This window comes from Rhinocladiella mackenziei (assembly GCF_000835555.1).
Source record: "Rhinocladiella mackenziei CBS 650.93 unplaced genomic scaffold supercont1.2, whole genome shotgun sequence".
Lineage (NCBI taxonomy): Eukaryota > Fungi > Ascomycota > Eurotiomycetes > Chaetothyriales > Herpotrichiellaceae > Rhinocladiella > Rhinocladiella mackenziei.
In genome coordinates this window covers 4523048-4536556 of record NW_013550603.1, presented here as the reverse complement: position 1 = coordinate 4536556, position 13509 = coordinate 4523048, and the positions used below count along the sequence as shown (strand labels likewise).

At 51.9% G+C, this 13509-nt stretch overlaps 3 protein-coding genes across 3 annotated transcripts; 2 read left to right on the top strand and 1 right to left on the bottom strand.

Annotated features, from left to right (window-relative positions):
- Positions 1–532: 532 nt before the first annotated feature.
- Positions 533–1595, bottom strand: Z518_03394 (uncharacterized protein; the record flags this gene model as incomplete). Its single annotated transcript, XM_013420419.1, has 2 exons — positions 533–958; positions 1035–1595. The coding sequence occupies 2 exons, from the start codon at positions 1593–1595 to the stop codon at positions 533–535; spliced, it is 987 nt and encodes a 328-aa protein (XP_013275873.1).
- Positions 1596–2319: 724 nt separating this feature from the next.
- On the top strand, positions 2320–7113 carry Z518_03393 (uncharacterized protein; the record flags this gene model as incomplete). The annotated part of the gene is made up of 1 exon (XM_013420418.1): positions 2320–7113. The coding sequence occupies one exon, from the start codon at positions 2320–2322 to the stop codon at positions 7111–7113; it is 4794 nt and encodes a 1597-aa protein (XP_013275872.1).
- A 4094-nt stretch (positions 7114–11207) lies between these two features.
- Z518_03392 (uncharacterized protein) lies at positions 11208–13205 on the top strand (the record flags this gene model as incomplete). The annotated part of the gene is made up of 3 exons (XM_013420417.1): positions 11208–11530; positions 11588–11811; positions 11878–13205. The coding sequence occupies 3 exons, from the start codon at positions 11208–11210 to the stop codon at positions 13203–13205; spliced, it is 1875 nt and encodes a 624-aa protein (XP_013275871.1).
- Positions 13206–13509: the final 304 nt, after the last annotated feature.

Sequence of the window (13509 nt, the reverse complement as noted above, 5' to 3'; positions counted from 1 at the left end):
GTAGTGTTTGCCAAGGAGGGCCAACTCGCTGTTGTAAAGGGAGATTTCATGTGGGACTATGATAAAGGATGATTTAGCATCAAGTAGAGAACCTGATTTAGAAATAAACCTAGTTTTGAATCCTCCATTTCATTCCTTTCCATCCGATCGGGAATGTTGCCGTGATCCCAGAAACACCTGCAAAGCTACCAAATTTTGGTAAATACCTAGTCGTAGCCGAAGATGTCCAACAAGGTCTGTACTGCCGCGATACCCCAAGCTGAGAGAGCACATCGCATGATGTTTCCAGAAGAGGATGCGGTGTTAGGGTTTGCAGGGAAAATGTCAATGAGTAGAGTGTTGAATGTTTGGACAATACATGTCTGGAGCACGAACTGTAGGACTAGTACGATGGCGAGATGTGTCCCTGTGCTACAAGCCCATCCATAACCTATCAAAAGAATCGCACGAACCTTGTTCGCGCCTTCTCGATCGGAAAACTCTCGAGATCATCGCCGGCAATTTTGATAGTGAAGCCAATACTCTTTTCCGTTCAACGGTAATTGATGTCCAGGAACTTCCCGTTTGAGAAGTCACCAAATGCCACACCGATGCCAATAGCCAGATATGTGAGTCCGATTCGAAGTCCGTTCAGATTGTAACCATCCGCGAAACGAGCCGGGATTGTCGCTTGAAGACAATAATAGGACACGTAATGAACCGCGCTGATACATAGTACAAGGGCGGCATCTCGATAAAAGATAATTCTCAATGCAGGCAGAGGATTTGGGAACCTCATTCTCGTGTTTTTCCTGGCCAATTGGAGGCCTTCCTCGCTCGAGGTTGCGTTACGAGGATATGTCATCAGAAAAGAAATTGTAGGTCTGTTCCACCGAGGGGCGGCAAGAGACCCATTGTCCACGATCCTCCGTGATGTTTCGGGAAACAAAACAGCAAGAGCAAGAAAAAAAGCTGGAACCTAGAATGGTGAGAAACCAAAACAACCAATTCCAGCCTATTCGGTCAGTTATCAAGCCACCAAGAAGCGGGCCAACCGTGGGGCCAGTATTAGCCGCTATCATGGCAGCCCCGAGCATATGACCTCTTTTGGATGGTATTGCAACATCTGCTAGGACGCCATACGAGATAGCTGCAGTAGCAGAGCAGCCGGCACTTCGAAGCGTGCGCAAAGACAACAGAACGGCGTAAGAGCCTTTAGTCAATGCCAAGCCAAGCGAGGCGGTGATGTATATCACGAAGGTTAGCAAATAGACTGGCCTTCGTCCGATTTTGTCTGCTAAATCACCGACGAATAGGGGGGCTATTCCCTGGAGGGCGATGTACGCGGTGATGGTGAGATTGATGTCTTGTACCGAGACGTGCGCTGCCTCCGCAAGAGCCGGCATAGCGGGAAAGTAGACATTCGCTGTCATGGGCGAGAAGAACATAGCTATGCCCATAATAATGGTGATCAGCCATCTTTCAGTGTGAGTAAAGACCGTGTAGGGTTTTGGCGCATCCACATTGTTTTGAAAAGGCTGTTCTTGCTTTCCTTGATTTTCATCATCCTGATCTGTGCGTTCACGGGGTCCGTCCAGCAGACCACCCTTCGACATCTCGAGTATCACAGGATGTTATATCAGCAAGGTTGCCTCCTATGAGTCCTTTACCGCCGCTGGAAAGGCAACACTTTCGGCGATATCATTTTTCGAAGATGAGAATACACTAGAACTTGCATTTGAAGATGAGGCCCGAAAGTTGGCGAGGTCAGGGAGGGAAGATGCGGACGTGGCCGAGATCGTCGGCACGGATCGCCACAGGATGGACGGTTTAAGCTCAATATGGCATTTGGATGCTGTTTGATGAGGGGGAAACAGGAGAAAAAAGGTCCTTGGTATGGAGGGTTACCGGTCGGTGGACGTCACGTCCATTGCCGAGTTGCCCAGTGATGCCCACGCCGGCGATGATTGGTGCTGCAGAAGTCGTCACAGTTTGATGGGTAGGTACCTTCCCGCCAGAAACTACCTGCAAGGTACACAATGGGCAGTTTGTTGAGTGTGTGGGCTGTTTACGCAACACCCAATGCACCGCCACTGCCCGCCCCAAAGCAAGATTCTGAGACATACACACTGGCCACGTTCTCAAATTATTATGTCTTACTGTTGCAGTTCGTCTTTGCTTGCCCTCCACTTATTAGAGCCGTGTCTGTCCCCATTTCTTCCAACAAGACTGTTCTCGCACATCCTACAAACGCCATGGTAGCCGAGCTTCGGCCGATATCGCACCGATGAAAACACTCGCGGCAGCCAAGGCCTCAAAATTCCTTTCCCGACGTTCGCAATGGCCTCTGGTCCGTCGAAGTACCCAAGAGGTCAAGACAATGGCCGTAACGAGCCGGACTCGTCAGGCGCCGCGAAGAACGCCCCTCGAGGCCCAAGTCCCGCAACGAACAATGAACCTATGTCGCCAGAGAGTACTCCTGTCGATACCTCCAAAGTTCGCTTTTCTATCGAGACTCCAGGGCTCAGGGCAGATGGGTTACCGTCAACAGAGCCCAAGGCCTCGGGCTCAAGACCCCCGGGCATCCTAAAGTCTCCCTCATACGGTCGTCACCGAGGATATTCACTCCGACGCTCGCTTTTTGCCCAGAATATTCAGAGGCCGAACGTGGACAATGAAGGAACATTTGAGATGGACCCTACCAGGGACTCTCCAGACGCCAACAAAGTGACTGCCTCTGGGTCTCCGAAGCTCGAATCGCGGTCTACCGCGGTCACAGTCGAGGATGCGCCAGAAGAGGAGGAATCGAATAACATGAAAGTGACACACGTTCGACTTTCTGATCCTGATGCTGGATTGCCATTGTATAAGCGGCGGCTGGCAAAACAGCATTCACGGAAGACCGTTCTGCAAAGACTGACCAGGAGTTATCGCCAATTTCGGGACCGGATCATTCGAGCCAACACGATTCCCCCCAGTGTCAATGGCAGACATGTCAAGGTGAATGTTCTGGAGGCTGAAGAGCCTATCGATGACAGAACTGCGAAACCGTACATCAATAATTTGATCCGGTCCTGCCGCTATACGCCTCTCAATTTCGTCCCTCGTCAACTGGTGGCACAATTCGGAAAGTTGGCCAACTTTTATTTTCTTTGTGTTTCCATCCTGCAAATGATACCCGGTTTGAGCACCACTGGCACATACACCACTATTATTCCCTTGCTTATATTTGTGGCGATTTCGATGGCCAAGGAGGGCTATGATGACGTGCGACGACACCGCCTTGACAAGGAGGAAAACGAACGAGTCACCAAAGTTCTCCGTCTGGATTCGTCTGGGAGTGCATCTAGTGATGTGGCTTGGACGGAGAAGAAATGGTGGGAGGTCAAGGTCGGTGATGCTGTGTTGCTGAAGAGAGATTCGGGCGTGCCGGCGGACCTGGTTCTCTTGCACGTCGACGAGCCCACCCGCACGGCCTATGTCGAAACAAAAAGCTTGGATGGGGAGACCAACTTGAAGTCCAAGAAACCCATACCCAGCGTGAGCGAATCTTGTCAAGATCCTGAATCTACGGCAAGGCTAGCGGCCGAGTTCGTGGTTGAAGACCCTAACTTGGATCTTTACAAATTTGACGGCCAGGTCACAGTCAACGGACAGACACTTCCATTGACAAACAACGAAATCCTTTACCGAGGCAGTGTTCTACGCAACACCCCATCCGCCATCGGTCTCGTCATCTACTCGGGAGAAGAGTGCAAGATACGGATGAACGCCAACAAAAACCCTCGCGTCAAAGCGCCGGCCTTGCAGGGTAAAGTTAACCGCGTGGTCATTGTGGTCGCATCCCTGGTCTTCTTCATCGCTATCATCCTATCAATCGCGTACGAAATTTGGCGCCGGACGACGGAGGACAAGGCGTGGTATCTTGAATCAGCCAGAGTGCCATTCGGCCATATTCTGACGTCTTTCATCATCATGCTCAACACGATGCTCCCTCTCAGCTTGTACGTGTCGCTGGAAATTGTCAAGGTGGCTCAAATGTTTATGATGAATGACGTGGACATGTACGATGCCGAGTCCGACACTCCCATGGAACCGCATACCTCGACCATCAATGAGGAGCTGGGACAAGTGAGCTACATCTTCTCCGATAAGACTGGCACGCTCACCAACAATTCGATGAAGTTTCGGAAAATGAGTATTGCCGGGACAGCATGGCTTCACGATCTGGATCTTCAAGAGGAGGCCGCGGGCGAGGCTGGTCGGGAGAAACTGAAGCACAAAAAGCGCGGTGGCAAGGGGAAAGATGTCACGTCGGCCAAGAAGGCGAAGAAATCAGTGTCCAAACTATCGCGAAAATCGGGTGCCTCCGTCGATAGTCCCGCCAACCTGGGTGAGGGCCCGGAAGAGGTACAATGGAAGGCCTCAAACGGCTTGGGCCTGACTCTGGAAGCTGGGAAAACTCAAGATTTGCTCGATTACATCCACCGTCGTCCTCATACGCTATTCGCTCGAAAGACCAGATTTTTTCTGCTCTCGTTGGCGCTTTGCCACACTTGTATCCCGGAGAAGGACGAAGATGGAAACATCACCTTTCAAGCGGCCTCTCCGGACGAATTAGCCTTGGTGACCGCCGCGCAGGATCTGGGTTATATCGTGACTGACCGACAATCTAACATGGTGACGGTCAAGACTTACTCCGATGGCGACGAGGAAAATCCCATCTATGAGACTTACGAGGTCTTGGACGTCATTGAGTTTTCTAGTGCCAGGAAGCGAATGTCGATCATCGTCCGCTTTCCGGACCACCGAATATGTCTTCTCAGTAAAGGGGCGGACAGTACAATTCGAAAGTTGCTTCGACTGGCCGAACTGGCTGCCTCAAATGTGAAAGCTGTCGAACGGCGCGCGAGCCACCGAAAAAGTTTGGAAGCACAACAAATGCTACGACGAAGAAGCACACAGATGAGTCAGAAATCAGCTTCTATTCGTGGACCCGACGCCACGCCATCCCGACCGAGGAGTGTATCCCTCGATCGATCTCGCACGACACGAGACAGCATCGACCATTGGTTGAAGGAACGCGAGAATGATGCTGGAGTGTCCCATCGTCGGAAGAGTTTGCAATTTTATTCACCACGGCCTTCAGCTCAATTTGGATCGCGGGCATCGGGAAGCTTTGGCGGGAGGATACCATCATCGCCGCAAACGAGCCCGCGGGTGTCTATGCAAGTTGACGGTGCAGAAGATCTTGTCGAAGAAAGTCTGGTGATCAACGACCATGCCGTTTTTGGGCGATGCTTTCAGCACATCGATGATTTTGCGACGGAAGGCCTGCGCACGCTTCTGTATGGCTATCGATACCTGACTGAGGACGAGTATCAAACGTGGAAAGGGGTCTATATATCCGCCACAACGAGCATGGTGGATCGGCAGGACAAAATTGAACGTGCCGCCGAAATGATTGAGACAAAACTGGAGCTCCTGGGCGCGACTGCGATTGAGGACAAGCTACAAAGAGGTGTTCCGGACGCCATCGATCGATTCCGTCGGGCGGGTATCAAAATGTGGATGCTTACGGGAGATAAAAGAGAGACCGCGATCAACATTGGGCACTCATGTCGATTGATCAAGGACTACTCGACGACCATCGTCCTTGACCACGAGCTTGGGGACTTGCATAGCCGCATGGCCACAGCCTTCACCGAGATGGAAAGCGAGCACACGGCTCACTCAGTCCTCGTGGTCGATGGCCAAACATTGACCATCATCGACGCCGACCCGGCTTCGAAGGCTCTCTTCACAGACGTGGCCATTCGTTCCGATTCAGTCATTTGTTGCCGCGCATCACCCAGCCAAAAGGCCTCGCTCGTCAAGACTATCCGGACCAAAGTCAAAGGCTCCGTGACGCTGGCCATCGGCGATGGTGCCAATGACATTGCTATGATCCAAGAAGCGCACCTCGGAATCGGCATCGCCGGAAAAGAAGGCCTTCAAGCAGCGCGGACCTCGGATTACTCCATTGCGCAATTTCGTTTCTTGTTGAAATTATTACTGGTTCACGGACGGTGGAACTATATTCGCATCTGCAAGTATACGCTGGGCACCTTCTGGAAAGAGATGCTGTTCTATCTTGTTCAAGCGACTTATCAGCGGTGGAACGGCTATACCGGAACCAGCTTGTACGAACCATGGAGTTTGTCCATGTTCAACACCCTCTTCACCTCTCTCCCGGTGATCTTCATGGGAGTGTTCGAGAAAGATTTGGCCGCATCAACCCTACTGGCCGTACCTGAACTCTACAATATTGGGCAACGCCATCGAGGATTCAACTTCAAGTTGTATGTGTGGTGGGCCACTCTCGGAGCCGGTGAAGCCATGATTGTCTACTTCCTCATGTACAGCATCTATGGAGAGGCGTTCTTCACCCGAGACCAAGGGCTGTATGCGATGGGTTCTCTGGCCTTTAGTGGATGTGTCGTGATCATTTCTCTCAAGCTGCAGTTCATCGAATTGCATAACAAATCAGTGATGGCAGCGGTGGCCATCTTCTTGTCGGTAGGTGGATGGTGGCTGTGGAATCTTATCCTGTCCAGCATATACCCCTTTGACCCCATCTACAGTGTCAAGCGTGGTTTCCTAGACCAGTTCGGCCGCAACCCACTCTGGTGGATCACCTTACTCCTGATCATCCTTGTCATCTGTCTCCTCGAGGTCATCATCAAGGCGGTCACAGCGGCATTCTGGCCGAGTGACATCGACATATTCCAAGGGTTCGAGCAAGACAGAGAGGTCCGAAAGCGATTTGAAGAGGCCGCTGCGGATCTATTGCAGCAAGGTTGGGATCGGGGAACCAAAAAGTCGAGCTTGGAGCTGACTCGAGAAGCGGCAGTTCAGGCGGAAAGAGAAGCGCAAGTGCAAGAATTATTGGATCAGCCACGGAACATGGACGAGCGAAAGTCGTGGATCAGGAGAAGGCACTCTGGAATGAGCCCGAATCGTGGTAGGGATGTCAAGATTCGGCAAACGGAAGAGAGACACGATATGAAAGAAGTGCAGCGAAAATCCATTGACATGGGCGAACTTTTCACCAAAGGCTTTGGCGCCGTGCGCAAAGGACACGAGTTACCATGACTTATGAGAAATACACCTGCACGGCGATATGACCTTTTTTTTGGGGATGAGCAACGAATACAACACATGAGAGCACAAAGTTTGAAACATGCATAAGTATAGTCTGGAATCGGACCGGTTTTCTCCTCTTTTCTTCTCGGCTGTTGCTGCAACGACTAGGGGGATTCTGTTTGGGCTTCCATTGTGGATCGTGGGCGAAGTCGCTTACTGTGACGCTATTGATAAAATACCCGGGTTCCACCGCAGCAAGCAGGGAGGGCAAACGCTATATCAGCAATCCTTTGTGTCGTATACTAAGTACCCTCAATATACAGTATCTCGACATGGTACGTGGTTCAGAGGCCGGAGTCTTGCGTGTGGATGCCCAAAACGGGTTGAGATGGGGCACCAGGTGAGACAAAGGGGAGAAAAGGAGACGCACGTGCCGTCAAGCATCCCGATCGACTTCAAAATCCACGAGTCATTAAATGAGTAGTTAATGATCTTCTCCCCCGTTGACACATATTGGAGTTGGATAGTCGGAAGATTCTCAACACAATCGAAGGCATGGTCCCTCAATTGACTCTGGTGGCCCATTGCGCCAAGCACGAGCGGTGGTGAGGGAGGACTCGCAGGTGATACAATTTGCCCCCCCTCCACCGTCATCGCTGAGTAGTACAGTTTGTGGTTTCACCCTTTTGCTCGTCTTGGGCTCCTCCAGGATTCTGTCCCTCGCCGGATATTTTTGCCACTCGGGTGCCTCATTTGTCTGGAAATCGAGATCTCAACGTCGTTTGTCTGTCGATGGAAATTCGATGAGGTCAGGCGAGGCTCGGCTTAGCTTTTTATGAGTGTTTTTCTCAACGGTTGAGGACGTGATAAACTGATGGTTCGGCTCGTTTTATCTGACAGTGGCGAATGACAAGTGGGCGTGTGGGTAAGTCGTGTCAGGGAGAAATAGATCTCGGATGCAATGTCGATGACAGTGGGAATGACATATGATGGCGGTCATTCTGAGGGACCCGCGACAAACTCAATCATCACAGTGAGACCTGTTGGGGGGAAAAGTGCAGTCAAGGCTGAACATTCGACTGACTCTGGCCAGAGCGATCTTTGATCTTTGTCGCTCGGACCGCAGTCAGCCGTTGCTAGGTCTCACTTGGTGTAGTGGTGCGCCCTGCAGCATACCCTCGGATTTCTTCACCCTTGATCCCGAACATCAAAGAAGGGTTCGAGTTCGTCAAAGTTCGCGTGTTCGCTTCAAGGCTCCACCATTGCCAAGCACGAAATCCCAAATTTAGTTTGGCGTAATCAAGCTCGGTTTGAGGGTGTCATTTGGTCGCCAATCACAGCGCGATGGGACCTGAAGGGCACGCTAGTGTGCCTGGCGCTTGTCTTGTTGAGGAATAGCCCTCCCGTCAGGGGAAACAAGCCACACTGCGAGCACCCTTCTCCCTCACAAACTCCGTCAGTTTCTCTCCAATCCTCGTCTCTCCATCTTCAGCCAAGTCGATTCGACAGCAAAACCGCCGCTGTCCACATCAGCTGCCATATCACTTGAAGGTTGTCGACCGCCCGGCTAACCAGAGACGACGGATCACAGCCTTCCACCGTGGATCTCGGGACTCCTCCCCTGGCTTAGCCCAATGCGTGATCCGCGCCACTTCTCCTATCTGTCCCTATCGATGGGCTACCACTTGGACCAAAAGCTGGGGCTGATCGCTGCCTCGTGCTCGATGCCACGCAGCCCGTCCCCCCGATACCATTATAACCGATTGAATTGCCATTCAAAAAGAGGAGGAATCAGCTGTATGGCCATGCGACCCTTTGTGAGCTGACCAGGCCCCTCGTGAGCCTCCGTTGCTCAGTGCAGCGTGCATTGTGAATTAGTCTGCACCGTAAATGTGGCGAGCTCCGTCTTGGTCGTGGTAGCGCTATCCACACACGACATGGGCGTCCGGTGCTGGCCACTACTGGGTCTCCTCGATCTTCAGGAGACACAGCTCGCCCGGTCGCAATATGTGCAACACCTGATCTATTTTCCGAAACTGGTCGGCACCATTTCGAGAAGGCAGGCCAACGCATCGTGAGACAATTATAGGCAGCGCGATTTTGTTCCTTCTTCTGCATTTAACTGGTTACCTAGCTACCTAGTGACAAGTCGGGCTGTCCAATGCCGTGTGTGAGACGGTTCCAGTGTCGCCTCCGGACAAGGGGCCCAAGCGCCCTGTGCTGGCCGAGCGATCCTCAATTCCTCGTCGGGTTGGTTGATGACCGCGCCTAGAATCATTTGAGTCTTGTCTTGTGTGGCGAATGATAACCGCTGTCATCCATTGATGAGTGATGAATGTTTTCCCCGGTCTGGCCAATGGTCGGCCTCGTACTGCTACCGACGTTGATGCTCGACGACGACGAATGGTGTATGATCAGTATAGTTGGTGCCGTCGTACTCGAGCACTGATTTGGGGGGAAAGACTAGACGAGGCCAGCGCCTCCCGTTTCGAGAAGCATCGGATGATGCACTTGAGTGGTCCGTAGAAAACGACGACGGCCACGGGTTTGCCTACGATCATACGGATAGCCTGGGCCCGAGCCCCGTCACAATATGGTCAAGCGCAGCACAAGGCAACATGTGGGCTTTGCCGCTGTATTTTGTGTACATGAAGTGGTCAAGCGTGACTTTATGTCTCGGCGCGTCCCAGCAGGGTAACGGGAGGCAAAAGACAAGCTCAAAGGCGCCCTGTGCAAACAAGTTTGTTCGGTGAGACTATGACAAGTGATGTGACGGTCTTTTAAGGTTGGATCCTCCTCGATGATATGGCTGTTTGCATTCTGTATCCAAGGATCAATTTCATCCTCCGTTGTTTTTTTTGCATAGCTACCTCTCCCGACTGGGAATATGGTCCACTTGAATTGGCGGGTTGCCGTGAGATCCCATACGGTACGAGTGCTTCGATCAGACAAAGTCATGGTCGATGGCCTGTGGGTGAGACGGACAGCATGAATCCATGTTGTGACATGGGGTGTTTGACTGATTCCTCCTGGAGGGGGTTTGGCCCTGGAAGCGCGTCAGACCAGGGCCCGAGGGCCAGGAGAAGGCTTCAAGGTTGCGCTTTAGCAGTAACACTAAGTAGAGATGGGCATAGCGCACGGAGGGCTCTAACGGCAACAGGCATAATATGAATGACGCTACTCGCAGTTTAACCTCAAGCGTACCAGGCCAATTTTGGGAACATCTCCACCACGCTACCCACGGAAAGGTTGGTGGTTTTTTAGGCTTCGGTACCTGCATTGGTCTGACCACTGCACCGAGTCTGTGTGTTTCTCCAGAAGCCCCTCAGGCCCCAAGGCCCAGCCCGAGCCCACGCGCCAGAAGCAGTCAAGCAACCATCTTTCACGACAATGTCAAGTACAAGCACTGCACCTTCGCTGCTGCTTGTCCACCACTCACATGTCGCCATTCACCGCTTCCTTCTGCCCCTGCTGTGGCTCGTCGGCCGGGTTGCGCGGGTTGCAGGTTGCAGGTTACAGGCTGCGTTCCACTCCTACAGGCCACACGCTTTTTGGGTCCCTTTCTCCTTCTTACCGCCTAGTCTTCCCACACCTTGCTGTCTATCCCCCGGACCTCCCTTATTGTCTGCCTCGTTTCCTCTTTCTCTTTTTTTCTTCCCCTTCTCCATCGCTCTATCCACCGTCCTTTTTCCCTCTCTCTCTCTCTCACTCTCTCTCTCTCTATCACGTTCTTTCTTTTACTCGTCTTGTTTCTCATCATCTCGCCTCGAGCGTGCCTTTCACTCCTTCAAGGCCCTCGACCACATTCATTAAGCTGTTTGCTGCCTTTTTTTTTTTTTGGTTTTTGATTCTTCCCAATTCAACTCTACGGTCCTTACGTGCAACCGCGCTTTCAAAAACACCGAGTCGTTTTACATCGCTGGGCTTACGAAGTCGTTTTCACTTGCGCTGCTCGGATCAGCTGTCGAAGATTTCTTCCACCCACGACGAAAGACCCTCATTGCCAACTCCTGCCTACAAGCATTTTTCATTGAATTCAGATACGAGAGAAAAAGGAAGTCCATCCATCCGTTCCCTCGTATATACTGCACACATTCGACAAAATGGACTCCATGTCTTCAGATCCTACCACCGATATCTCGGCTGAATCCACTCCATCGCCAAAGGAGGTCACTCAAACCACCCCAGCAACATCCAACAGTTCCATCACCCAAGCTCCCACTTCCGCACCACGCCGTCCTCCTCGAAAGAGTACCCTGACCCAACAACAGAAGAACCAGAAGAGACAACGGGCAACACAAGATCAATTGGTCACGTTGGAAATGGAATTTAACAAGAATCCCACTCCCACTGCTGCCACCCGGGAACGAATTGCTCAGGAAATCAATATGACAGAACGGTCTGTACAAATCTGGTTCCAAAACAGGTAGGCTTGTCCCCTGGAGATGGAGGGACCCTGGCTGATGATGATGATCAATAACAGTCGTCGACGTGCGAAGATCAAGATGCTCGCCAAGAAGAGCTTGGAAAATGGTGAAGACTGTGACAACATTCCAGAATCCTTAAGGCAGCTGCTGGCCATGCAGGCCATGGAATCTGGGAGACCATTTCCCCGACAGTTACTTGGCCGTCCCGGGGGACCAATGGCACAATACGGTAGTGGTGGTATGATGATGAATGGTGACCCGACCGGCCAGGGGAAAGTGGGTAAGTTCGAGCCGGAAGAATCCCGTGGTAAAGTTCTGCCCGGACTAATCCTTGGTGACCTACCAGTCATTCACCACTTCACCTGCCGTTCTTTGAGCATCGGTAGTTGGCGGCGAGTCGGCCAAAATGCGATGGATTTGGTCATTTTCTACTCCCCCGACAAAGCCTGCATTACCTACTACATCAACAACGACTCTGCCGGTTACAAAATCGAATTCCCCTTCGCCTTCATCAAGAGCATTCAATTGGAACCCGGTGACACGGCTCCAACTGCAAACGGATCTCCACCTCGACCCGGGGGACTGGTCATTGAATTGAACAGACCACCCAATTTCTTCATGGACTCCTCTGGCTCTGGAGGCTTCTACCAATGTGGTGATTTCACCGAGGACCAGCAGGCATCTCAGGTCCTCACGCATCATCTGGGAGGACACCCCAAAGTGCTCAGCGGCCAACTTGCCAAATTGGTTTCTCTCGAATCATTCCAAAACCGGCTCAATCCATTCGACGTCAATGCGATGCCGGCGTCGGCACCGGTCTCGCCAACGATGGGCATTGTCCGACCTGCATCACAACCCAATGTCCAGTTTGCCAGACCTCATCCACCTCACGTTGGAATGTTCCAAGAACAATTCGGCGTCAACCAACACCTTCATCCTGGTCGAATGCATCCCGGCCACAAGCGACAACGAAGTCGATCCGTTCCGATCGCCATTGACTTTTCCATGTTGCGGGGACCGATGCCCACGTTCCATGTTCAGCAACCCTCGCCCCAACTTGCCCCTGATCACCATCTCTTCCAACCTATGCCGCAACACTCAGCTCAAGCTCCTACGGGACCGAATCTCCAAATTGATACGTCTGCGGGTTACGGTATGGACTTCCGTCAAATGCCAATGTCCGCGACCGCAACTTCACCGTCGGAATTCGCCAGTCCCGGCTTCTTCCCCTCCAACCCGGCTCAAGCACCGATGCCCGCTTCAGAGTTCGGCACTCCACGACAATTCAACGTGCCATTCTTGTCGCCGTCGCCGATGGTCGATCCCAACATGATTCCCACTTCAGTGTCTCCGATGCCTCACATGGGTCATCCTGATCCTGTCATTGCTGATCAATCACCACCTCTATCGGCATTACATAGAAGCGCATCGGCCGACATGTTCAGCATGAGTCACGATCCCAGTGCCATGATGGATGAGACGCTGATGTTGGGTGAGATGTATTCGAAACAAAATCTCAACATGCCCATGCCCAGTCCGGGTTTTGACGAAAACGGGCTATTGATGATGAATGACATGTCCGAATACCACCCCCCTCGGGAACACATGGACATGCCAGTAACGCCCTTTGGGACCATCGATCCCAATACCTTGCAAGCTGGTCTACATCAGTAAAGTCGACGACTTACCTGTAGCAGCTTGAACGATCTTGATGTCTCCCTTTACCAACTCGACTCTTGGGGGAAAAAAAAAATTCTATTTTCGCACAAATTGGAATCCCACTTCTGTTCAGCACTGTCCGGACGGCGCTTATCATCTTTCCCCCTTCCCCCCTTTCTAAACCGTGTTACATACGATATATCCTGTTAGTGTGTGCGGCCCAGGTTGCCCGTGTGATAGCGTGGATAGCTGTCAATTCTGTTCCTGCCTTTTCTGTCATTTCTTTCTCCTTTCAAATCTGTCTAGTCACGTGGTTATG